Source organism: Tachyglossus aculeatus, chromosome 26 (assembly GCF_015852505.1).
Source record: "Tachyglossus aculeatus isolate mTacAcu1 chromosome 26, mTacAcu1.pri, whole genome shotgun sequence".
NCBI classification, from domain to species: Eukaryota; Metazoa; Chordata; class Mammalia; order Monotremata; family Tachyglossidae; genus Tachyglossus; species Tachyglossus aculeatus.
Window position 1 is genome coordinate 16,929,359 of NC_052091.1, and position 26,990 is coordinate 16,956,348.

A 26,990-nucleotide genomic window follows, 5' to 3' on the forward strand; every position below is an offset into this window, starting at 1 on the left:
CAAATACCAACATTATTATTATTATTATTATTACATAGTAAACGCTTAGTGAAGCAGCGTGGCTCAGTAGAAAGAGCACAGACTTTGGAGTCAGAGGTCATGGGTTTATTATTATATTACATAGTAAGCGCTTAACAAATACCAACATTATTATTATTACATAGTACACGCTTAGAGAAGCAGCGCGGCTCAGTAGAAAGAGCCCGGGCTTTGGAGTCAGAGGTCATGGGTTCAAACCCCGGCTCTGCCAATCGTCAGCTGTGTGACTGTGGGCAACTCACTTCTCTGTGCCTCAGTTCCCTCATCTGTAAAATGGGGGTTAAGACTGCAACCTGATCACCTGGTAACCTCCCCAGCGCTTAGAACAGTGCTTTGCACATAGTAAGCGCTTAATAAATGCCATCATAATTATTACTATTAACTAACGTTATTATTATTATTATTATTGTTACCGGCCACGGGCTGAGTTTCAGGCTTCATCTTGTCTTTCCAGCAGTTGCCCCCTATGAAGAGCCGTTCGCCCAGGACCCTCGTGGGCATCCTGAGGGGGGGAACCGCCCACCCACGTGCCCACCCACCTGCCCGGCTCCCGCGCCACGTGCCCACAGCCGGGCGCTCTCTAGTAACAGTACCTTCGCAATCAATCAATCAATCAATTGTATTTATTAAGCACTTACTGTATGCAGGAAACTGTATTCATTCATTCAATTATTGAGCGCTTACTGTGTGCAGAGCACTGTACTAAGCGCTTGGGAAGTACAAGTTGGATGCAGGACACTGTAATAATAACAACAACAATAATAATAATGACGATGACATTTGTTAAGCGCTTACTGTGGGCAAAGCACTGTTTTAATAATAATAATAATGGCATTTATTAAGTGCTTACTATGTGCAAAGCACTGTCCTAAGCGCTGGGGAGGTTACAAGGTGAGCCTGCTGTTGGGTAGGGACCAGCTTGTACTTCCCAAGCGCTTAGGACAGTGCTCTGCACACAGTAGGCGCTCAATAAATACGATTGAATGAATGAAAAGGTGGTCAGGTTGTCCCACGGGGGGATCGCAGTCTTCATCCCCATTTTACAGATGAGGTAACTGAGGCCCAGAGAAGTGAAGTGACTTGCCCAAAGTCACGCAGCTGACAGTTGGCAGACTCGGGATTTGAACCCATGACCTCTGACTCCAAAGCCCGCGCTCTTTCCACTGAGCAACGCTGCTTCTCAAGCGCTGGGGAGGATACAAGGTGATCAGATTGTCCCGCGTGAGGCTCACAGTCTTAGTCCCCACTTTACAGATGAGGTAACTGAGGCACAGAGAAGCTCAGTGACTTGCCCAAGGTCACACAACTGACAATTGGTGATGATGATGGCATTTGTTAAGCACTTATGATGTGCAAAGCACTGTTCAAAGCACTGGAGAAGATACAAACAGCATGGTCCAGTGGAAAGAGCCGGGGCTTGGGAGCCAGAGGTCATGGGTTCTAATCCCCACTCTGCCATATGTCTGCTGTGTGACCTTGGGCAAGTCACTCAACTTCTCTGAGCCTCAGTTACCTCATCTGTAAAATGGGGATTGACTGTGAGTCTCACGTGGAACAACCTGATCACCTTGTATCTGCCCCCAGCGCTTAGAACAGTGCTTCGCACATAGTAAGCGTTTAACAGAGAAGCAGCGTGGCTCAGTGGAAAGAGCCCGGGCTTTGGAGTCCCAGGTCATGGGTTCGAATCCCCACTCCGCCAACTGTCAGCTGTGTGACTTGGGGCAAATCACTTCACTTCATTTCACTGTGCCTCATCTGTAAAATGGGGATTAAGACGGTGAGCCCCTTGTGGGGCAACCTTATCAACGTGTAACCTCCCCAGCGCTTAGAACAGTGCTTTGCACATAGCAAGCGCTTAATAAATGTCATCATTAAGTGCTATCATTAATATTATTAATAATAATAATAATAAATTGATTGGTGTGAGAGCAGCGCCACCTTGTGGCAGGTCTGGGAACCTCCCGAGCCGAGAAAAATTCTGTCAGAGAAAGAGCAGCGGCCTCAGAGATTGAATCCGGCGCCCCCAAGAGGCGGCCCAGTGTCATTACAGGGCTCGGGCTTAGTCCAGGCCTGGCCCGCTCTCTCTGCAGGCCATCTATCCCCACCACATGGATCAATAATTCACACAGGCAGGGAGGAATTGACTTCCTGAGGCTGACCTTTTAGACTGTGAGCCCACTGTTGGGTAGGGACTGTCTCTATATGTTGCCAACTTGTACTTCCCAAGCGCTTAGTACAGTGCTCTGCACCCAGTAAGCGCTCAATAAATACGATTGATGATGATGACCCGTGACACTAGTATCTCGCCTCCCCCACATGTCAGCTGTGTGACCTTGGGCAAGCCACTTCACTTCTCTGTGCCCGAGTTCCCTCATCAGTAAAATGGGGATTAATACTGTGAGCCCCACATGGGACAACCTCATCTCCTTGTGTTCCCCCCAGCGCTAGAACAGTGCTTTGCACATAGTTAGCGCTTAACAAATTCCAACATTATCTTTAGTAGTAGTAGTAGTATTTCACACTTGTTGTTGTCTTATGCTGTCGAGTTGTGTCCGACCCACAGCGAAACCAAGGACACACTTCTAGACTGTGAGCCTGTTGTTGGGTAGGGACCGTCTCTATATGTTGCCAACTTGTACTTCCCAAGCGCTTAGTACAGTGCTCTGCACACAGTAAGTGCTCAATAAATACGATTGAATGAATGAATGAATGAATCTCTCCCAGAACGCTCCACCTCCATCTGCGATCATTCTGGTAGTGTATCCGTGGAGTTTTCTTGGTAATAATAATAATAATAATAATGGTATTTGTTAAGCGCTTACTATGTGCAAACCACTGTTCAAAGTAAGCGCTGAGGGGATACAATGTGATCAGATTGTCCCACGGGGGCCTCACAGTCAATCTCCATTTTGCAGATGAGGGAACTGAGGCTCAGAGAAGTTAAGTGACTTGCCCAAGGTCACATAGTAGTATTTGTTAAGCACTTACTATGTGCCAAGTACTGTTCTAAGGGTTGGGGTAGACACAAGGTAATGAAGTTGTCCCACGTGGGGCTCACAGTCTTCATCCCCATTTTACAGATGAGGGAACTCAGGCGCAGAGAAGTGAAGTGACTTGCCCAAGGTCACACAGCTGATAAGTGGCAGAGTCGGGATTAGAATCCATGACCTCTGTCTCCCAAGCCTATGCTTTTTCCACTAAGCCATGCTGAAAGCAGTTTGCCATTGCTGTCTTCTGTGCAATAAACCTGAGTCCCCGCCCTCGACTTTCTCCCCTGCCGCTTCTGCCCAGCACAGGTGAGTTTTGACTTGTAGCAGATTGCCTTCCACTTGCAGGTGAGTTTTGATTTGTAGCAGGTTGCCTTCCACTCGCTAGCCACTGCCCAAGCTAGGAATGGAATGGGTAGGCCTCTGCTTGACTCTCCCTCCCATAGCCAAGACTGGTAGAGGACTAGAAACTCTCTAGGTACGACCTTGAGAGGTGATGTCACTGTAGTACAGCTTTAAAGCACTCAATCCCCTTGCCTCCTCCTATTTCACCTCACTACTCTCCTAACAATGATTACTTTTGCCCCCTTGAAAGGCACATCTCTTCCAAAAAGCCTTCCCTGGCTAATATTAATAATAATAATTATGGCATTTGTTAAGCACTTACAATGTACCAGACACTGTACTAAAGTGCTGGGATAGATACAAGCAAATCGGGTTGGACCAAGTCCCTGTCCCACATGGGGATCACAATCTCAATTCCCATTTTACAGATGAGGTAACTGAGGCCTAGCGAAGTGAAGTGACTTGCCCCAGGTCACACAGCGGACAAGTGGAGGAGCTGGGCTCAGAACTAGGTCTGTGCCAGTAAGCGCTCAGCAAATACCATTGATTGATATATATATATATATATATATATGTATGTATATACATATGTATATACATATATATATATGTATGTATTCATATGTATATATGAATATACTTATACTATTATAAGTATATTATAAGTATATACTTATACTATATATACTTATGTATATATAAATATACATATATATTTGTCTTGTCTTATGCTGTCAAGTTGTCTCTGACCCATAGCTACTCCATGGACACAACTCTCCCAGAACACACCACCTCCATCTGCAATCGCTCTGGTAGCATATCCATAGTTTTCTTGGGAAAAATACAGAAATGGTTTAACATTGCCTCCTTCCATGCAGTAAACTTGATTCTCCACCCATGACTCTCTCCCGTGCTGCTGCTGCCCGGCACAGGTGAGTTTTTGACTTGTAGCCGATTGCCTGCCACTCGCTAGCCACTGCCCGAGCTAGGAATGGAAAGGGTAGGCCTCTGCTTGACTCTCCCTTCCATAGCCAAGACTTTCACTCATTCATTCATTCAATCGTATTTATTGAGTGCTTACTGTGTGCAGAGCACTGTACTAAGCGCTTGGGAAGTACAAGTTGGCAACATATAGAGACAATCCTTACCCAACAACGGGCTCACAGTCTAGAAGGGGGAGACAGACAGCAAAACAAAACATGTAGACAGGTGTCAAAGTTGTCAGAACAAATAGAATTAAAGCTATATGTGCATCACTAACAAAATAGAGTAGTAAATATGTACAAGTAAAATAAATAGAGTAATGAATCTGTACAAATATATATACGAGTGCTGTGGGGAGGGGAAGGAGGTAATAATAATAATAATGGCATTTACTAAGTGCTTACTATGTGCAAAGCACTGTTCTAAGTGCTGGGGAGGTTACAAGGTGATCATGTTGTCCCACGGGGGGCTCACAGTCTTAATACCCATTTTACAGATGAGGTAACTGAGACACAGAACTTAAGTGAGTTGCCCAAAGTCACACAGCTGACAAGTGGGGAGCCGGGATTTGAACCCATGACCTCTGACTCCAAAGCCCGTGCTCTTTCCACTTAGCCACGCTGCTTCTCTATAATAATAATAATGGCATTTATTGAGCGCTTACTACGTGCAAAGCACTGTTCTGAGCACTGGGGAGGTTACAAAGTGATCAGATTGTCCCACGGGGGGCTCACAGTCTTCATTCCCATTTTCCAGATGAGGTAACTGAGGCACAGAGAAGTTGAGTGACTTGCCCAAAGTCACACAGCTAAGTGGCGGAGTTGGGATTTGAACCCATGACCTCTGACTCCAAAGCCCGGGCTCATTCCCCTGGGCCAAAGGAACATGATGAGAGGGCCAAGCCAGCAGGAGGCAGGAGAACATAGGGAACGGCCTCAGGGGAGAGCCTGACCCTCCCCACCCTATTCCCATTTATTCCCATTTAAACTTCAACTTCTTGCTGTCCTTCCCTGGCCAGGGCCAACTTCCCCGGGGAATTTACCAGCCTGGGATCTCTCCAGGAGGGCCGGCTGGCTGATCTGACTTAATTCCTACAGAAAAATGGAAATAGCAGCCCTCCGGCTGTTGGTTTGGGCTTCTCCTCTTCTCCTGCTTCTGTGGGGATGAGGGTGGGGCACTGCCCTCGTCCTCACATTCCTGAGTCAAGCCCAAGTCTCCGCTCTCCGGGCTGGGAGAGCGGGGGAATGTGGAGGCATTACTGACTGTTTGCTTCTAAGTAAGGACAGTGCTCTGCACACAGCAAACGCTCAATAAATACGATTGAATGAACGAATAAGGCGACTGGTCCTGCATTACTCGTGCCCTTCCCCTCCCTGATATCCCCAAAATAGACCATGTCCCCTCTTTATTCAATTCCTTCCTTCCTTCCTTCCTTCCTTCCTTCCTTCCTTCCCTTCCCTTCCTTCCCTTCCCTTCCCTTCCCTTCCTTCCCTTCCCTTCCCTTCCTTCCTTCCCATCCATTCCTTCTCTTCTCTTCCTTTCCTTCCCTTCCTTCCTTCCCCCACATAGTCACACCAGGAAGAACCGGCTGCTGGTGGAAGAGGCAATGTGGTATGAGAGGGAGGGAAAACCCTTCCTGCAGAGACCCTCAATCAATCGATTAAGGGAAGCAGCATGGTCCAGGGGAAAGAGCACGGGCCTGGGAATCAAAGGTTGTGAGTTCTAATCCCCGCTCTGCCACATGTCTGCTGTGAGACCTTGGACAAATCACTTCATTTCTCTGTAGGTCAGTTACCTCGTCTGTAAAATGGATATTAAGACTGTAAGCACCACGTGGGACAGGGACTGTGTCCAACCTAATTAGATTGTATCTTCTCCAGTGCTTAGTACAGTGCCTGGCACATAGTAAGTGCTTAACAAATGCCACAATTATTATTATTATTGATGAATCAATCCATTTTATTTATTGAGCATAGGGTACCATATTGGGTACAGAGGACTTTCAGTACTTACCCCTGCTACGGCTTGCAATGCCCTAGGGAAAATAGTGGGTTCTTCTCCTCTGAAGCCCCCAACCCCATCCCACTCGCTTCATTGCTTTACCTTGGGTCAGTCCTATGGATTTCCAGGCTCCAGGCTGGTGGGGATTCTGAGACTCAAAGCAGCTTTCAATGGGTGGGACGCCAACACTGGTTTCTTTCTTGAAGATGGAATACTGTAGGTGTGAGCTCCTGGATTTTTTTTTTTGGTAATAATATTTGTTAAGTACTAAGCACTGGGGTACATACAGCTAATTAGGTTGGACACAGTCCCTGTCCCACATAGGGCTCACAGTCTTAATATCCATTTTACGGACGAGGTAACTGAGGCTCAGAGAAATGAAATGGCTTGTCCAGGGTCACACAGCAGACATGTGGAAGAGTCGGAATTCGAACCCAGGTCCTTCTGATTCCCAGTCCCATGCTCCATGCTTCTGGTTTCACAGCTGACCTCCACTCCCACATCACCGTGGGCCTATTTTGTGTCAGAATGTGACCATTTTCTCCTCTTCCAGCTGAATTTGTCATCATAGTAAAGCAGTTTGGCCTAGTGGAAAGAGCATGGGCCTGGGAGTAAGAGAACCTGGGTTCTAATCCCAGCTTTGCCACTTTTCTGCTGTGTGACCTTGGAAAAGTCACTGAACTCTGTGCCTCAGCTATCTCATCCGTAAAATGGGGAATCAATCCTATTCCCTCCTACTTAGACTCTGAGCCTCATGTGGGACAGGGGCTGCGTCTGTCCTGATTAACTTGTGTCCACCCCAGCACTTAGAACAGTGCTTGGCACATAGTAAAAATAATAATTGTGGTATTTGTTAAGCACTTACTATGTGCCAGACACTGTAGTGAGCAGAGTAGTAATAAGCAAATCAGGTTGGACACAGTCCCTGTTCCACATGGGGCTCCCAGTCTGAGGCACAGAAAAGTTGTAACAAATTACGCCCAAGGTCAAAAAGCAGACAAGTGGCAGAATGGGGATTAGAACCCAGATCCTTCTGACTCCCTAATGTGCTCGCATTAGAGCACAGGCCAAACCTTCTATCACCCCCTGGTGTCATATAATCCTTTTTATTTCATGGTGTTTTGGGTAGGGACTGTCTCTATATGTTGCCAGCTTGTACTTCCCAAGCACTTAGTACAGTGCTCTGCACACAGTAAGCCCTCAATAAATATGATTGATTGATTGATTGATTGTTGTTAAGCACTTCCTCCAGATCCCCTACCATTCTGCCTCAGCGCCCACTCTCTTGAATAACTCATTTGCTCCCAGGGCTTCAACGACCACCTCTATGCAGATGATACCCAAATCTACAACTCCAGCCCTGCTGAGAGCTCACCTCCTCCAGGAGGCCTTCCCAGACTGAGCCCCCTTTTTCCTCTCCTCCTCCCCATCCCCGCCCTACCTCCTTCCCCTCCCCATAGCATGTGTATATATGTTTGTACAGATTTATTACTCTATTTTACTTGTACATATTTACTATTCTATTTATTTTGTTAATGATGTGCATTTAGCTTTAATTCTATTTGTTCTGACGACTTGACACCTGTCCACATGTTTTGTTTTGTTGTCTGTCTCCCCCTTCTAGACTGTGAGCCCGTTGTTGGGTAGGGACCGTCTCTATAGGTTGCCGACTTGTACTTCCCAAGCCCTTAGTACAGTGCTCTGCACACAGTAAGGCTCAATAAATACGATTGAATGAATGAATGAATGAATGAATGATCTCTCTCCCTCTCTCTGCAGTCTCACATTTCCTCCTGTCTTTGGACATCTCTGCTTAGATGTCCTCCCGTCACCTCATACTTAATACGTCTAAAACAGAACTTTTTATCTTCCCATCCTAATCCTGTCCTCCCCCGACTTTCCCATCACTGTAGACAGCACCACCATCCTCCCTGTCTTACAAGCCTGTACCCTTGGAGTTATCCTTGACTTCTCTCATTCAACTCGTATATTTAATCCATCACTAAATCCGGCCCATTTGACCGTCACAACATCGCTAAATCCGCCTTTTTCCTCTCCATCCAAACTGCTACTATTTTAATCCAATCACTTATCCTAACCCGCTTTGATTATTCTATCAGCCTCCCTGCCTCCTGTCTCTCCCCACTCCAGTCCGTGGTTAACTCTGCTGCCTGGACTATTTTTCTACAAGAACATTCAGGCCACGTTTCCCCACTTCTCACAAAACTCCAGTGGTTGCCCGTCCACCTCCGCATCAAACAGAACCTCCTCACCATTGGCTTTAAAGCATTCAATCACCTTGCCAGCTCCTACCTCACTACTCTCCTACTACAACCCAGCACACAAACTTCTCTCCTCTAATGTACCTCAATCTCATCTATCTTGCCGCCGACCTCTCGCCCACATCCTGCCTCTGCCCTGGAACGCCCTTCCCTCCTCATATCTGGCAATCACTCCCCCAAAGCCTTACTGAAGGCCCATCTCCTCCAAGAGGCCTTCCCTAAGCCCTCATTTTCATGTTTTCCATTCCCTTTTGTGTCACCCTGATCTGGGCAGCAGAGTGAAGTATGGAGTGGGGAGAAACAGGAGTCAGCAAGGAGGCTGATGCAGTAATCAAGGCACGATAAGATAAGTGCTTGGATCAGCATGGTAGCAGTTTGAGTGGAGAGGAAAGGAAATATTTTAGCCCCTTGTGGTACATGGACTGTGTCCAACCTGAATATCTTGTATCTGCACCAGTGCATAGTTCAGTGCCTGATACATAGTAAGCTGTTAAAAAATACCATTAAAAACACATAAATAAATTAAGGATATGAACTTAAGTGCTGTCAGGCTGAGGGTGGGGTGAACAGAGGGTACAAATCCAAGTGCAAGGGTGACACAGGAAGGGAGTGGGAGTAAAGGAAATGAGGGCTTAGAAGGGGAAGGCCTTTTGGAGGCGATGTGATTTTAATAAGGCTTTGAAGGTGGAAAGAGTGATGATCTGTCGTGCATGAAGGGGGAGGGAGTTCCAAGCCAGAGGAGAGGCATGAACTTGAGGTCGGCAGCGAGGTAAACTCCTTCGAGAACTTAACACAGTGCTCTGCACACAGAAAGTTGTTCAAAAAATACCATTGATGGAGATAGATGAGATGGAGGTGCTGTGAGTAGACAGGTGTAAGAGGAGCTAAGTGAGCGTTCTGGGTTGTAGGAGATCTGTGAGTTAAGATAGGAGAGGGCAAGGTGATTGAGTGCTTTAAAGCTGATGTAAGGAGTTTCTGTTGGATGCAAAGGTGTATGGGAAGTTCTTGAGGAGTGGGGAAAACATGTCCTGAATGTTTTTTCAGAAGAGTCATCCAGGCAGCAGAGTGGGGTGGGGAGAGATGGGAGGCAGGAAGGTCAGCTAGAAGGCTGATGAGGTAATCACGGATAGGGTAAATGCTTGGATCAGTATGGTAGCAGTTTGGGTGGAGAGGAAAGGGCAGACTTTAGCAATGTTGTGAAGGAAGAGGGAAAGGATTTGGTGACAAATTGCTTATGTAGGTTGAACAAGAGAGGAGTTGAGGATAATGCCAAGGTTATGGACTTGTGAGACAAGGTGGATGGGGGTGCTGTCTACAGCCATGGGAAAATCAAGGGGAGGACTGGGTTTGGGGGGAAGCTGAGGAGTTCTGTTTTGAACGTGTTAAGTTTGAGGCATCGGCAGGACATCCAAGTACAGCTGACAAATGGCAGAGCCAGTATTTGAACCAATGACTTCTGACTCCAAAGCCCATGCTCTTTCCACTGAGCCTAGTAGTGATTCTTACCAGCACAGTTGGAGAAAAAGTGTGCTGGTTATCCTCTAAGCTTTGTTGAATTGTACTTTCTAAGTGCTTAGTACAGTGCTTTATATACAGAAAACATTCAGTAAATAATATTGACTGATTTTCCACGGGTCCTCATATCCAAACAACACTGACTTTCCTCTCTCCCTTCCTAATTGTCCTCATAGTAACCCAGGGTATATAGTTGACCTTCCTATGTGAAAATAATACTAATTATAGTGAGGCCCAGAGAAGTTAGGTGACTTGTCCAAGGTCACACAGCAGACAAGTGGTGAAGTTGGGATTAGAACCCTAGTCTCCTGTCTCCTTTTTTCTTTCAAGCCATGGTACTTAATGATGATAATGATGATTATTTGTTAAGGCTTACTATGTGCCAAGCACTGTACTAAGCACCGGGGTGGATACAAGCAAATCGAGTTGGACATGGTCCTTGTCTAATGTGGGATTCACAGTCTCAACCCCCATTTTACAGAGGAGATAAATGAGGCACAGAGAAGTGAAGTGACTTGCCGAAGGTCACACAGCAAAGTGGCAGAGCCATAAGTAGAACCCATAACCTTCTGACATCCAGGCCTGTGCTCTATCCACTACACCAAGCACTTCTCAAGAAGATATCAACATGAACTAAAAACAGAGCCTTCTGTGAAGGAAGATGAAACAAAGATGTTTAGTCTTGAAATTAATTTATTTCTTACAAGACAGTTTTACATACCAAGCTAATACCTCCTTATATGGTAAAACCCAATATCCAGAATGTCTATCCAACTATAATGAATATAATTAGGGAACAAACCCAAACAAAAGGTTTGTGTGGCTTTGCTGCTTCTGCTTAGATTTCATATCTCTCTAATCAGAAAGAGGAGGAGGAGGAGAATGCAAAGGAGGAGGAGGAAAGGAGAAGGAGGAAGAGAAGGAGGATGAAGAGGAGGAGGCGGAGGAGGGAGAGGAAGAGGAGGTGGAAAAGGAGGAGGAGGAGGAATAGGAAGAGGGAGAATAATAATGATGATATTTCTTAAGCACTTACTCTGTGCCAAGCACTGTTCTAAGCGCTGGGGTAAATACAAGGTTATCAGATTGTCCCACATGGGGCTCACATTCTAAATCCCCATTTTACAGATGAGGGAACTAAGGCACAGAAAAGTTAAGTGGCTTGCCCAAGGTCACACAGCAGACCAATGGTGGAGCAGGGATTAGAACCCACATTCTCTGGCTCCCAAGCCCATGCTCTTTCTGCTAAACCAAGGTGCTTTTTGGAGGAGAGAAGGGGAAAGAGGAGAAGGAGAAAGAAGAGAGAAGGAAAAGAATGTGAGGAAGAGAAGAAAAAGTAGAAAGATGAAGGTGATGACGAGGTGAGCAAGGAGGAGAAGGAGGAGGAAGAAAGGTGAGGGAGGAGGAGGAAGATAGGATGAGAAGGAGAAAGAGGAGAGGGAAAGCAAACCAAGGAACAGAAAGAGTCCTTCTGGCAAGTTGCTTCCATCCTCGCCACATCACAAAGAGAGACAGACAGGAGGCTGAGCTGGAGAAGCAACAGCCCCTGCCCTTTGGGGGCATCTTTGGATTTGGGTGGAGGGTCTTGGGATGGATCTTATATCTCCAATTCCATAATGGGAGTAAATGGAAAAATGAGGCTTGTGGTGGGCAATTTAGTCCTTGGGACCACGAGTCAGGAATGTGTCAATCCCATACGTCGAGGGAGGTCACATTTCAAGTTCAACCACCCATCAGGAAGGATCTTATGAAGCCCCCCGGGGACCCTTCTAAAGAGGGTACCTGGAAGCTCTCACCTCCCCCACTTCCACTGTTGGGACAAATGCAACACCAACTCTTCACATTTCTGAGAACAACTATTTGTGCTTTACAATAAATAAATACAAAATACATCTTTTCATCATGTCTATAAGAAATACACTGACATACACAACACTAACCTAATCCCGAAAAAGGACCCGCTATTTCGGCACCAGGGAAAAGATGAGCATTTGGAAAGTGTGCTTGAACCCTGTTAAGTACAATGTCTGGCAGAGATTGTCGTAGGAGAGTGGAGTAAGGCCCGTCTTATAAAGAAGTCTTACAGAGACAGTGAGTTAAGGAAAAAAAAAAAAATCCCCCTCCCTGAGAATGACCGATTCTCAGAGTGCCTAGTCACAGCCGAGAGTCTCCTCAAATTCTCTGATGCTGGAAGAGAGTCACCAGTGGTCATCCCACAGGGCCTAAAAGCCCAGATGGGAAAGGTGGAGGGGCAAAAATGTCAAGGGTGTTTGAGTCTTAAGATTGTACCCTGAGAATCCCCCTGAAAGCCCTGAAGCAGAGAAGCTCCTATCAGCCTCTCGGCCCCGAGGCATCGAGTATTGGTCTTGGCTGGCGGCAGCCCCTGCCTCAGAGGTCAAAGGGTGACCAGCAAAGTGCCTCTCCTACCAGGGCAGACAGGGCAGGCTGGCTTTTTGAGTTGAAGAATCTGTGGTTTGGAAGGAAGAGCAGAGCCCAAAACATCATCAGACCTGGAGGGTGAGGAGTGAGGAGATCGGTTGGGTTTGGGTGGGGCGGGGTGGGGGGGGTGTTCTGTGGGGTCTGGGCCTGCCGGGAACCAGAGGCAGACAGGTCACCCCTCCCCCACCTCCCACAGGGAACCGAGAGAACAATCCTGGCTCTTTCCGAGACAGCGAGGGAGGTGTAGGAAGGCACTGAGAGAAGCACCTTAAAGTCCATTCCTCCTTGGTGCCCCAGTTTCAGAGCTGGAATGGAGTTTGGAGTTGCCCCCCTAAAAAAAGTGGGGCAGCAGAGACCACAAGGCACATTTGATCCCCCTATCAGGTTCTCAGCGGTCTGCCCACCCCCCCCACCCCTACCCTGCACCAGTTCTGGAACTGCCCCTTTAATCCCAGCTGCTGCCACCCAGCAGGGCACCCAGATTTCCAGTTTGTGGAAACTGGGAAACGTGGTAGGGTGTCCAGATGGCTGGACCCCAGCCTGCCCTGAGTCATCCTTCTGGTTCAAGGATAGAGCGCCATCCCAGTTCTGGAAATACAGAAAATCCAGAGGCAGGAGGAGACGTTTAGGCCCTTGCCTTGTGCCGGAACAGGCCCAGCACCACACAGAGGGATCTGGGGATTGGGATGGAGGCCCAGGCCAGAACCAGGCAGGAGCCTAAGCTTCCCAAATAAATAGCGCCAAGTGATTGATTGACAGACACCCAGTTCAGGGGCCTGTCTGCCAGACCAGACAGCGTGGGCCCAGGGCTTCAGTCCAAGATGATTTTTCTCTTGGAAATTATCCCTGTAATCCATAGGGACTACAAGTTGCCTGTATGAGGTAGCCAGATGCCTAAGGCCAAGATCTAAAAAGAAAGGGGTGTGGGTATATGTGGGTAGTGAGGAGAGAGGGAGGGGGGAGAGAGAGGAGAGAGAAGCTAGTGGAATACTTTCCCTCTTCATATCTGACAATTACCCTCCCCCACTTCAGAGCCTTCCTGAAGGCACATCTCCTCCAAGAGGCCTTCCCTAAGCCCCCCTTTCCACATCTCCCACTCCCTTCTGCATCGCCTTAATTTGCTCCCTTTATTTATCCCCCCTCCCAGCCCTACAGCACTTATGTGGATATCTTAAATTTTATTTATTTCTATTAATGTCTGTTTCCCCCTCTAGACTATAGGCTCACTGTGGACAGGAATTGTATCTGCTATACTGCCATAGTTTTCTCTCCCAGTGCTTAGTTCAGTGCCCTGCACACGGTAAGCACTCAATAAATACGACTTGATTGACTAATTGACTAGAGACGGAGAGAGAGGAAAGTGGAGAGACAGAAAGGTGAGGAGAAGGAAAGGTGCAAAGAGGAGGGGAGAGAGGCAGGAAGGTAGGTGACTCACTTTGGCCTCCTCCAGAACCCGGCTGATGTCCAGCCCCACAAGCACTGATCCCTCTTGGGCCAAAACTCCAAGGCCAGGGCCCTTGGGGCAGTGGAGCGAGGGGCCAGTGCTGTGCTTTCAGCTGCATGGGATATTCTAAAGGACCAGGCAATGAGACTGTGGCTGTGGCCTCCACCAGGGGAGGAGCCCCTCACCCCACTGCCTCCCACGTGGCAGACAGATCGGCCCCAGCCCTTGGGCAGGACTCCAGTGGGTCCCTCGTGAGTCCTGGGTTGGTTTTGGGAAGGGGGACCCAGAGCCCCCAGAAGCATAACCGTCCTGCGTGTCACAGGCTGCCTGGTCACCTGAGACCTTGCAAGTTAATTCCAGGCAGATTGCAAATCCCGTGGCACCAGCCCACCCACCAGATTAGCTTTTCCAAGACCAGCCTGGTCTCTGGGCCCAGGAATACTGGTAGCAGAGTGAAGGAAATGACAGGCCAAAGAACCCGTTGTGGGCCTGGTTAGGATGCCAACCTAACCCCATCCCAGCTTGCCCTCGGGGTCAGAGAACCAGGGAAGCCCCAGATGGACATGCCTAGCAGGGCCACTGCTAATAGAAGTGCAGGTGCCCAAAAGCTTCTGGGAATTGTAGCTCTATCTGCCGAGGAAGGGAAGAACTCCCTTGCCCTGAGTCCCAGGAGATTTGAGGCCCAAGCCTAGACTCTATTTTCTTGGTGGCCAGGCTGAGTGGAGGTGTAGGTCCCTTCAGGCTTGGACCCCTGTGACCCATGGTGGGACGGGGCATTGGCCAGACTCCACAGGCTCCCCAACTCCGGGTGTGCTGCTTGGTCAGTGGGTGGGGGGCCAGGCACACAACCGTATCCACAGATCCACCTGTGCAAGGGCTGAGCCCAACGTTTTGAGCAGATCCCTAGCCTGTTAGACCTTTAAGGGCAGGGAACGTGCCTACCAACTCTGTCGTTCTGTACTCTCCCAAGCACTTAGTCCAGTGCTCTGCACACAGTGAAGTGCTCATTAAATGCCATCGATGGATTGATCCCAAACTCGCCAGTGGGGTGGGGAGGGAACCACACTGGGACATCAGGAAGTAGGTGTCTATGGGATCTGGGGGGACCCAGGTCTGTCCTAGCACATTTGGCCACTGAGTCCATTTGGGGGGAGGGGGACTCTTCCCCCTGCCAGGTGCTTCCCTCCAGGGGAGAGCCTGGGTTAGGGAGCAGGCCAGCAGCAAGCCCTGGGGAGAGCCAGGGGGCTGTGGGAGTAGTCCTTCACCACTGAACCCAGACTCCGCCTCTGGATTTCAGGCTCTGCCTGTGCTTGGATGGGAAGACAGGTTTCCTCCAGGCTGAGCCGTGGTGTCCTTCATCCATTGTCCAGGTGATCCAGGAGACCCCGGAAGGCCCAGCCCACAGCTCAAACACAGTCTCCTCTGGCCCAGATCCGGGAGGGCACTGTCTGTCCTGCAGCCTCCTGGCTACTCCCACAGAGGCTTGAAGAGCCCCGGGGGTCCATCTCCGAGACTCCTCCCACCCACCCACTGGTGGGTACCAGAGCTAAGCCGCCCTCAGAGGACAAATGGGACGGTAGAGGCTCTCCTGGGCAAGGCTGGGGTCCGGCCGGCCAGCCGGCAGGATGTCCCAACGCTCTCTGGAAGATGATGTTGGCCAGTCGGGTTTGAGCACCAGGATTCACTGTCCCCATGAGCAGGCCGGCAGTGGGAGAAGTCACCTTCATAGGCTCCGTATCTTCCTCACGGGGATGGGCACCGCCTGGAAGGTCTTGGCTCTGTCTACAGCCGTCAGCATCCTTACCCAGACTGGCCGGAAGCTGCCCTTGAAGCCCACCAGGGCCATTTTCTCTGAAAGGCGATGAAAGTCAAGTGAGCTGAGAAAGAGGATCTCTCCTTTGCCCTCTGTGGCGTGGGCAGGGGGGTTGGACCGGCCTTACGGGACAGATGGCACCACTCCAGAGGCTGGTGCCACTGCTCTGGCACCCTAGTAGGTCTTGAGTTGGGTGGGGAGCCAGGGGAGAGACCGAGGAGAGACAGGGAGAGAGAAAGCAGGGACTCTCAGCCCCATAAGGGGCAGGTTGTGATGATCTGACATTAATTTATATTAATGTCCATCTCCCTTTATAGCCTATAAGCTCGTTGTGGGCAGGGAATGTGCCTGTTTACTGCTATATTTTACTCTCCCAAGTGCTTAGTACAGTGCTCTGCACAGTAAGTGCTTAAATAATATGACTGACTGAATGAATTGTTGCATTTCTGTCTCAGCGCTTACTTCGCTCTGCAGCTCGATCATTTGTGTGAAAAAAACACGGAGCCACATCTCATCACGGGCAGGGAACATGTCTGCTCATTTTTCCTTTATTGTACTTTCCCCAAGCGTTTAGAACAGTGCTCTGCACATAGTAAGTGCTCAATAAATACCATCAATTGATAGGGTGAGCGCCACAGGCAGAGCAGGGTGTTGAAGCAGGACTCTGGAGTGGCTGCTTCAAACCAGAACAGAGCCGCGGGGGTCCCAGCTGTGGTCACGAGTGTCTGAGCTGGGGCTGGGGGCTAATGGCCAGAATAGCTTGGAGTGTGGGCTGAGCCCAGCCCAACTATCCCAGTGACCCCAGGGGTCCTACCCCTGGCAGCAAAACCACAGGCTCTTGGTGAGAGATGACTGAACTGCTAGACTGTAAGCTTGTTGTAGGCAGGGAATGTGTCTGTTTATGGTTGTACCGTACTCTCCCAAGCACTTAATCCAGTGCTCTGCACACAGTAAGCACTCAATAAATATGATTGACTGGCCGGCTGACTGACCGGCTAGAGGTTGCCTGTCCCCTCTCCTAGAAACTGGAAAATCTAGGCATCTCCTATCTCCGCTTCCTTCCCAAGGTGCCCGGGAGGCAAGGAGGCTCTGGGGCCATCCGGAGGCAGGAGCTGGGGGACGGGAGACAGTGGACTGAGATCCCAGGAGGATAGGGGTCCAAGGAGACAGGGCTCCAGTGGGGAGGCTGCTGCCCATTTTTTTGTTAAGTGACAATAAATACCTTTTAATCGGAAGCCTTTGTCCACTCCCAGCTTTTCCAGGACTCTGGTCCACGGCCCTCTGGAAATGAATCTTCCTTTCGAGACCATCAGCACGATGGAACTGCAAAACAGGTTTTGCCAAGATCCAGTCCCCCATATCCACCTACCAGAGTCCCTGGGGGAGTTCCAGGGTTTCGGCTCCACTCCTGAGCCCCTCTGCACAGCCCCGAGGAATAACTTCTTGCCATCTGCTTATGTATATATCTGTAATTTATCCATCCATCTTGCCTTCCTTCCTCCCTTCCCTTCCTTCTGTCCTTCCTTCCTCCTTTCCTTTCTTTCCCTGTCCTTCCTTCCTCCTTTCCTTTCCTTCTTTCCTTCCCTTCCTGCCTTCCCTTCTTTCTTTCTCCATTTCCCCTCTAGACTGTGAGCTCACTGTGGGCAGGGAATGAATGTTTTATTGTTGTTTTGTACTCTCCCAAATGCTTAGTACAGTGCTCTGTACACAGTGAGCGCTCAATAAATATGATTGACTGAATGAATGAATCTGCTCCATTTCCAGCCCTCTAAAGCTCACCTCTTCCAGAAAGCCTTCCCAGATTAGCACTGACAGACTCTACCCACACTGATCGGATGAGAATCCTTTCTCCTAGTAACGGAGGTTTCTGTCCATTTTGTTTACACATTCCTGGTGTTTGTGTTCATCTTTTAGAAGTCTTCCTTTCTTTGTATACTCTAGGCTGTGAGCTCCTTGTGGGCAGGGAATGTGTTTGTTTGTGGTTGTATTGTATTCTCCCAAGCTTTTAGTACAGTGCTTCACACATAGTAAGTGCTCAATAAATGCGATTGGATGAATGAATTAATGGTACAGATTGTGTGTGGGTGTGTGTTTGTGTGTGTGTCCTGGCTCTCCCAACAGGCTGGCAGCCCCTGGAGGAGGGCACAAACCTTATATCTCCTCCTTCCTCCGCCTCACCCAATCACTCTGTATTGCAGCTCCAACACTGCGCACCTGTGTGCTGCTTGCTAGATGTATAACTGGCCAGAGGGCTCAGTATAACCACCCTGCCTCAGCTACTCTGGACCCCAGGACCTCACATGCCTGTGATGTGTCCGAGGAATGTCCACAGCTGTCTGTGGTAGGCACACTCATGCCTGTATTGTGCTTGTGGTGTCTGGAGTGTTAGTGACTCATTTGTGGCTTTGGAAGGATAAGGGCACTGTGATTGGGACGTGTTTGTAGCATCTCTGACAAAAATGGAAATCTGCCCTGCCACTCTCATTCCTGTCCCAGTCTTGTCTTTTCCCCCTTCCCTGCTCCTCACATCCCGGCCCTTCTCCTTGTCCCTTCCTAGATCTGGCTCTGCTGCAGAAGGGTGAGTGAGAAGCCCCAGGGGAATGCAGATTGGTTGGGGCCATTAGATGATGCCAGCAGGAATAACAGAATTGTGGGAAAGAAGCAGCTTGGCTTAGTGGATAGAGCACAGGCCTGGGAATCAGAAAGACCTGGGTTCTAATCCCAGCTCTGCCACTTGTCTGCTCTGTGACCTTGGCCAAGTCATTTCACTTCTCTATGCCTCAGTTACCTCATCTGTAAAATGGAGATTGAGTGTGAGCCTCATGTACAACAATTACTCTCCTCCACCCCCAAAGCCTTACTGAAGGCACATCTCTTCCAAGAAGCCTTCCTTTTCCTCGTCTCCCATTCCCTTCTGTCACCCTGACTTGTTTCCTTTATTCATCTCCCCTCGCAGCCGCACAGCACTTATGTACACATCTGTCATTTATTTATTTCTATATCTGTCCCCCTCTTCTAGACTGTAAGCTCAATGTGGGCAAGGAATATGCCTGCTTATTGTTATACTGTACTTTCCAAATTGCTTAGTACAGTGCTCTACACACTGTAAGCACTGAATAAATACAATTAAATTAATGAATGAACGAAAGGACAGGGACTGTGTCCAAGCTGATTAGTTTGTGTCTACTCCAGCATTTAGAACAGTGTTTGACACTTTGTAAGTGCTTAGCAATAACCACAAAGAAAAAGCAATGGGCCAGTGCCCGGAAGCTCCCTGACTTACTTGTCGGGGAGGGATGCTATGTAGTTATTGATCTGGGCTGGGATGCCCTGTAGGATGGTGTTTTTGAAGCTCTTGTGGTCGATGATGTTTCCCTGGATCCCGTCCACCACCACCACCTGGATGCCATCTTCGGACATGGCATACCTCTTGCCGTCGACCTGTTAAACCAGAGAAGGGGAGTCAATGACGGGAGAACATTTCCCATAGCTGTCCCTGGGAGAGCCGGAGGTGACCGTGACTTGGAGCCTGGTCCTTATCAATCAGTGGTCTTCATTATTAATAATAATAATGATTGTAAGTATTATTGTTTTATTTGTTAAGCACTGACTATATTCCAGGCACTGTTCTAAGCGCTGGGGTGGATGCAGACAAATCAGATTGGACACAGTCCCTGTCCCACCTGAGGCTCATGCTCTTAATCCCCATTTTACAGATGAGGTAACTGAGGCCCAGAGAAGTGAAGTGACTAGCCCAGGGTCACACAACAGACAAGTGATGAAGCCGGGGTTAGAAACCTGGTCCTTCTGACTCTCTTTTGACTACATCCACCAGTCTACGCTACTTGTGTTTAATCCTTATTGAGCACTTACAGTGTGCAGAACATTGTACTGAGCCCTTGGAAGAGGACAAAACAAGAAAGTTAGTAGAACGTGATCCCTACCCACAAAGAGCTGAGAGTCTGGAGGGTAGCCAAGGACACTTACTTCGATGTAGGCAAAGTCGTTCATCAGGTGGAAGAAACGGTTCTTGGAGGTTTCTATCTTCACCTCGAGAAAGTGGTCCTTTGTTTTCTGTAAGAAACCCCAAGGAACATCCAACTGATTCCGGGGAACTCCCCTTTTAGGGCTACAGGCACAGACTAATTCTGGGCCCGGAAAGATGGGCTCCACAAGGGGAGGGGATCCCCTGGAAGCCCCTTCCCACGGTCCATTCTCCCTAAGGCTGAGATCCTGGGGCCCAGCCTGAGAAAACCAGAAGTGGCTCGGTTCCCTCCTACCCAGCAAGAGTGACTGAGGCCAGGGGAGGGGCAGTTACAGAAAGTAGCCTGTCATCACTTTACCAGCTGGGAGTGGGGGAGTTTCTTCGGCATCGGCACATGGACTATGGCCTTCTCGGCATACTTCGGGTAGGCGGCAGCCTCACAGTCACTGGGGCCTGCGTCCCTGGAGATCGAGGCCTTGATCTTGATCCGCTCGCAGCCTTTCACCGAGCAGAAGGCAAAGTTCTCTCGCTCGTTCTGAGCCTTCAGTTTCAGGAACAGCAGCCTGAAAAGGGGTGGGTGAGAGAGGCACGGGTCTGATTTGGTGGGGGGGCCCAAAGAGCAGGAGGGACGGAGCATTCTGGAACCCGCAAGGAGTCGTTTGACTGTGAGCTATTAGGAGACCTGGAGGAGGGACCGCCGGACCACCAGGAGTGAGGCGGCCTCGGGCTGGTGGCCATCTCGTCTATCTCATCACGGTGTGGTGGATAGAGCATGGATCTGGGTTCTAATCCCGGCTCTGCCACTTTTCTGTTGTCTGAATTTGGGCAAATCACCTCACTTGTCTAGGCCTTGGTCACCTCATTTGTAAAATGGGGATTGAGACTGTGAGCCCCACATGGGACAGGGACTGTGTCTAACCTGATTTGCTTGCACCCACTCCAGCGCTTAGTACGTGCCTGGAACACAATAAGTGCCTAATAAATACCATGATTATTATTATTAGGCTGTGGTGGGGAGGACAGGTCCAATAGATAAGGGTGATGATGGTTGGCACGATTTCACCTCCTACTGTTAGGCAGCAGCACCTAGCTGGACCCAGGGTGAGGCTGGAGATGCCCAGAAAGCAGCTATGGCCTGGGGAGGCCATAAACTTCTAGACTGTGAGCCCGCTGTTGGGTAGGGACCGTCTCTATATGTTGCCAACTTGTACTTCCCAAGCGCTTAGTACAGTGCTCTGCACACAGTAAGTGCTCAATAAATATGATTGAATAAATGAATGAATGGGGAGGGGCCTGAGAGCAGGGCCCAGGACAGATTCACAGACCAGAAGTCTCAGGATGGTGGCCAAGATTGCCCTGCTTTGACTCGAGCGAAAGCTGGGAAGCACTGAGAAGCAGCATGGCCTAGTGTCAAGAGCACAGGCTTTGGTGTCGGAAGGACATAGGTTCTAATCTCAGCTCTGCCTCTTGTCTGCTGTGTGACCTTGGGAAAGTCATTTAACTTCTCTGTGCTTCAGTTACCTCATCTGTAAAATGTGGATTAAGACTGGGAGCCCTATGTGGGACGGGGACTGTGTCAAACCTGATTGACTCGTACCTACCTCAGTGCTTAGTACAGTGCCTGGTACATAGTAAGCTCTTAACAAACACCATAAGAAAAAAATACAAACAAATCGAGTTGGACACAGTCCCTGTCCCACGTGGGAATCAGTCTTCATTTGACAGGGGGCTCTTGGTGGAGATATGCCTTCAGTAAGGCTCTTAAGGGAGGGGAGCATCATTGTCTGTCGGATTTGAGGAGAGAGGGTGTTCCTGGCCTGTGGCAGGACGTGGGCCAGGGGTGCTGGTGAGATAGGCGAGATCGAGGTACAGTGAGAAGGTTACCACCAGTGGAGCCGAGTTGAGGGGCTGGGTGGTAGAAGGAGGGTAGTGAGTTGAGGTAGGAGGGGGCAAGGCAGAGGTTCAGACGGGCAAGAGGGTGGAGGGTGCATCTTTTCTTACCCTGAGTCCTCATCCCAGTAATAGTAACCACGGGTAGGCGAGCTCTGCTCCAGCTTCTCCATCTGTAAGGTTCGGACGAAGGTGCCTGTCTTGTAGGTCTGCTTCAGGAGCCGGTTGTGGACGTCCGACAGGATGGAGAACGTGGTTCCCTTTGGGTAGCAGAGTCCCACACGGATCCAGTCATTCCTAGAAGAGGGAAGGGATCGTTTTACAGAAGCCTGCTACATTTAATTATGGTACTTGTTAAGCATTTACTATGTGCCAAGCACTGTACTAAGCACTGGGGTAGATACAAGTTAATCAAGTTAGACACAGTCCCTGTCCCACATGGGGCTCATACCCTTAATCCCCATTTTACAAACGAGAGAACTGAAGCACAGAGGAGTGAAGTGACTTGCCCAAGGTCACACAGCGGACAAGTTGCAAAGGTGGAATTAGAACCCAGACCCTTCTGACTCGCAAGCCTGTGCTCTAGCCACTTAGCCACACTACTTCCCATTTGCTATTAGTATCCCCCACCCCCCAATCCAGGATTTATGTGCATTTTTTATGGTATTGAGCGCTTACTATGTGCCAGGCACTGTACTAAGCGCTGGGGTAGATACAAGTTAATCAGGTTGGAATAGTCTATGTCCCACATGGGGCTCACATTCTTAATCCCCATTTTCCAGATGAGGTATCTGAGGCACGGAGAAGTGAAGTGATTGCCCAAGATTACACAGCAGACTAGATCCTCCTGATTCCCAGACCTGGGCTGTAACCACTAAGCCATGCTGCTTCCCATTTGCTAATCACCAACCCCACGACCTCCCCAGCACTTATGTAAATTTTTATGGTATTTTTAAAGTGCTCAGTTATGTGCCAGGCACTGTACAAAGCACTGGAATAGATACAAGATAATCAGGATGATCACAGCCTACATCCCTCCACAGGGCTCACAATCTTAATCCCCATTTGACAGATGAGGTAAATGAAACCCAGAGAATAATAATAATAATAACAATTGTGGTACTTGTTTAGCACTTACTATGTACTAGGCACTGCCCTAAGCACTGTGGTAGATATGAACTAATCAGATTTGATATAGTCCCTGTTCCACATGAGCCTCACAATCTTAATCCCCATTTGACAGATGAGGTAACTGAGGCCCAGAGAAGTGAAGTGACTTGCCCGAGGTCACACAGCAGGCACCTGGTGAAGTCTTAGAATCCAGGTCCTTCTGAATCTCAGGTCTGTGCTTCTCAACTAGGCCAAGCTGCTAATTATATATAGCATAAATTATTTATTATTTATGTCTGCCTCTCTCTCTAGGATGTAAACTCTTTATGGACAGGGAGTCTGTCTGCTAATTCTGTTGTATTGTACTTTCCCAAGTGCTTAGAACAGTGCTCTGCACAGAGTAAAGCACTCAATAAATAACAATGATTGTTTGATTGCTCTCTCAAATGCTTAGAACACTGCATTGCCCATAGTAAGCGCTCAAAACATACCATAGATTGATTGCTCTCCCAAGAGCTTAGAACAGTGCTCTGCATATAGTAAGTGCTCAATAAATACCATAGATGGATTAAATGATTGCTCTTCCAAGCACCTAGTACAGTGCTCTGCACATAGTAAACATTCAATAAATACCGATTGATTGATTGATTGCCAGCATGCCAGCCACAGTCAAATATTTCCCTCAGACACCCGAGTCAATCAGTGAGCAAGTAGCTGTCAGAATCCAGCCCAGGGACAGGCAGAGTCCAACAGTCAATCATATTTATTGAGCACTTACTGTGTGTTTAGCCTTACTGAAGGCACATCTCCTTCAGGAAGCCTTCCTCAAGTCCTCATTTCCTATTCTCCCAATCCTCTCTGCATCACCCTGATTCTCTCCCTACATTCACTGCTCTCCCACAGCCCCACAACACTTAATGTCCACATCCATAATTGATTTATTCACATTAATGTCGATGTCCCCCTCTGGACTGTAAAATCAATGTGGGCAGGGAACGGTCTGTTCTATTGTTACACTGTAGTAATAATAATATGTCATTTCTTACGCACTTACTGTGTACCAGGCACTGTAGTGGGTATCAGTAAATTCGATTGGACACAAACCCTGTCCCACATGAGGCTCACAGTCTCATCCCCCATTTTGCAGATGAGGGAACTGAGGCTCAGAGAAGTGAAGCGACTTGCCCAAAGTCACACAGCCGACAAGTGGAGGAGGCAGGATTAGAACCCACAACCTCCTGGCTCCCAGGCCCGTGCTCTATCCACTTTGATATGCTGCCATGCTGCTTCTTGTACTCTACCAAGCGCTTAGCACGGTGGTCTGCCCACAATAAGCGCTCGATGGTTGTGCTTGACACATTGGTCGATTGATTGATGGATTGAACCTGTCCCCCCATAGAGACCCCATCCTGGATAAGCCCCAGCCCCCAGGGACGCCCTGAATTGGAAGTCACTCACTTGTTGAAGTTGATGAGCCAGAGGGCCAGGTCAGTGGGTGCCGTCTGATTCCAGTGGATGGTGTAGCCCTTGTGCAACGTGATGACCGGCTGATACTGCTGGTAGTGCGTGTTCTTGGTCAGCGCGCCTTCTAAGTGGAGCGAGTGGGTATAGAAGTCGTTTCGGATGATCTTCAGACCCTGGTGGTTGGTCTTGAAAGCCTGGATGTAGATCTGGGGACATCGGGAAGGGGGGACGGGGGTTTCAGTTAACACCTCCTCCTTAATTCCTTTCATTCATGGAACTGTATTTATTGAGCACTTAATGTATGCAGAGCACTGTACTAAGCACTTGGACAACACAACAACAGACACATTCCCTGCCCACAATGAGTTTACAGTCTAGCTTTCTCCTGATTCCCCTGTAGATGGTAGGGTTTCTGGTTCTTTGGCAAATGAGCAGAATCCCCTAGTAATTTATAATAATTATGGAACTCGTTAAGCACGTACATATGCCAAGCACCGGGGTAGATCCAAATTAATCAGGTTGGACACAGTCCCTGTCCCAAATGGGGCGCCTAATCTCCTAATCTTCATCCCCATTTTTTACAGATGAGGTCACTGAGGCCCAGAGAAATCACTGAAGTCCAACCCACCAACAGTGAGGCTGGCTGGGCTGTCCGGTCCATCGCCAAGTGTCAGGCACTGAGAGGCCAAAGTGTTCTCAGCTTCAGAGCCAACTCGAGCTCCTGGCATACAATTGTTTGTTTGACATTCTAGGCCCTGTTTCTGTGAGAAGGAAGGTGGGCCTGTTCCTGTCCTCCACAGAGTCAACTTGGGAGAGGGAGAGAGGCAGAGAGGGAGGGAGAAAGAGGGATGGAAAGAGAGGGAGAGAGGGGGAAAGAGAGGGAGAGAGGGGGAAAGGGAAGGAGAAAGAGGGAGGAATAGAGGGAAAGGGAGAGAGAAAGAAGGAGAGAGGGACAGAGGGAGAGAGATTGGGAGGGAGAGGGATAGAGAGAGAGGGAGAAAGGGATAGAAAGAGGCAGAGAGAGAGGGAGGGAGACTCTAAGCCCGTTGAGGCAGGGATTGTTTCTCTATTTCAGTATTGTACTTTCCAAGTGCTTAGTACAGTGCTCTACACACAGTAAGCACTTAGTAAATATGATTAATGAATGAATGAATGAATTTGTGGGCAGGGATTGTCTCTCTATTGCTGTATTGTACTTTCCAAGTGCTTAGTACAGTGCTCTACACACAGTAAGCACTCAATAAATATGATTGAATGAATGAGAGAGAGGGAGAAAGGGAGGGTTAAAGAAGGATGGAAGGCAAAGAGGAAGTGAGAGGGGGAGGGAGGGAGGATAGAGAAAGAGGGAGAGAGGCAGAAAGGGAGAAAGAAAGAGGGAGAGAGGGAGAGAGAAAGGGGATAACTGTGGGAGAGGACGATAGAAGAAGGGTGGGGGCTAGAGAGAGAGAGGGAGGGAGGTGGGGTAGAGAGGGTGGGAGGGAGGCAGAGAGGTAAAGAAAGAGAGGAAGGGGATAACAAGGAAGAGAAAGGGAGGGGTGATAGGAGGAGAGCAGAAAAGAGAAGGAGGGATGGGTGATTGAAGGAGAGAGAGGGAGGGACAATGAGAGAGAGGGTAGGGAAAGAAAGGAAGGGAAGATAGAAGGGGTGAATGATAAAGTTGGAAAGTGAGGGAGAGACAGAGGGGGAGAGAGAGGGAGATTGAGGGTGAGAGGAGGAGGAGAGAGGGAGAGAGAAGTATAGAGGAGGAGGAGGAGGAGGAGCTAGTGGTGGGGATGGGGAAAAGCTACTCCTGAACTCTGTTTCTGCTCTGTGGGAGACCTTCACTTCAGTTTCTCCATCACCCCAAAGCCTCCACCTCCTTGCTTAGAGACGATAATAGTGTGTTATTTGTTAAGACTCTACTAGGGACCAAATACTGTACTAAGCACTGGAGCAGTTGAGGATAATCAAATCAGATACAGTCCCGCCTTGCCCATGGGACTCACAGATTGCCCCCTTGTCCATATGAACCCTCATTTTACAGATGAACAAACTGAGACCCAGAGAGATGAAGTGACTTGTCTGGGGTCACACAGCAGACAAGAGGCAGCGCTGGGATTAAGGTCCTCTGACTCCAAGGCCTGTGCTCTATTTACTGGGCCATGCTGTTTCTCAGAGGGACGTTGAAAGGGGCATGTGCTCAGATTCCCTGGCCAGTGGATGGATCCCCTAAAGAGGGAAGGGAGAGGTGAAAAGGTTCTCTTGAACTAGAGCTGTGGAAAGGGCAGGGGCATAAGCCCTGCTTCGGAGAAACAGCATGGATAAAGCACGAGCCTGGGATTCAGAAAGTCTTGAGTTCTAATCCCAGCCACACCACTTACCTGCTCTGTGTGACCTTGGTCAAGTCACTTCACTCTCCGTGCCTTAGTTACCTCATCAGCAAAATGGGGGTTAAGAGTGTGAGCCTCCTGTGGGACGGGGGACTGTGTCCAACCTGATTACCTTATATCTACTGCAGTGCTTAGAACAGTGCTTGGCACATAGTAAGCACTTAACAAATAACATAATAATAAGTGAAGTGACTTGCCCTGGGTCATTCATTCATTCAATCGTATTTATTGAACACTTACTTTGTACAGAGCACTGTACTAAGCACTTGGGAAATACAAGTTGGCAACATATGGCAACAGGCAACACCTGTATATATGTATATATG

The 26,990-nt window shown here is 48.8% G+C and overlaps 1 protein-coding gene and 1 non-coding gene across 5 annotated transcripts in view; both read right to left on the reverse strand.

The window, feature by feature from the left end:
- Positions 1 to 3,384: 3,384 nt before the first annotated feature.
- Positions 3,385 to 3,522, reverse strand: LOC119946297. Its single transcript, XR_005456403.1, has one exon. It is a non-coding gene; the product is annotated as a small nucleolar RNA SNORA7 (small nucleolar RNA).
- An 11,496-nt stretch (positions 3,523 to 15,018) lies between these two features.
- LOC119945907 (cell migration inducing hyaluronidase 1) overlaps positions 15,019 to 26,990 on the reverse strand; it is a 111,580-nt gene continuing 99,608 nt past the window's right edge. For 3 of the 4 annotated variants that reach the window (XM_038767182.1, XM_038767180.1, XM_038767181.1), the window contains exons 23-29: positions 24,290 to 24,501; positions 21,833 to 22,018; positions 20,190 to 20,394; positions 19,834 to 19,920; positions 19,130 to 19,287; positions 17,069 to 17,169; positions 15,757 to 15,884 (exon numbers count right to left, since the gene is read on the reverse strand). In XM_038767182.1, the coding sequence (XP_038623110.1) occupies positions 15,757 to 15,884; positions 17,069 to 17,169; positions 19,130 to 19,287; positions 19,834 to 19,920; positions 20,190 to 20,394; positions 21,833 to 22,018; positions 24,290 to 24,501 (1,077 nt within the window). Of the gene's footprint in view, positions 15,885 to 17,068; positions 17,170 to 19,129; positions 19,288 to 19,833; positions 19,921 to 20,189; positions 20,395 to 21,832; positions 22,019 to 24,289; positions 24,502 to 26,990 lie in introns of all 4 variants that reach the window. The other variant, XM_038767184.1, reaches the window with a different exon arrangement.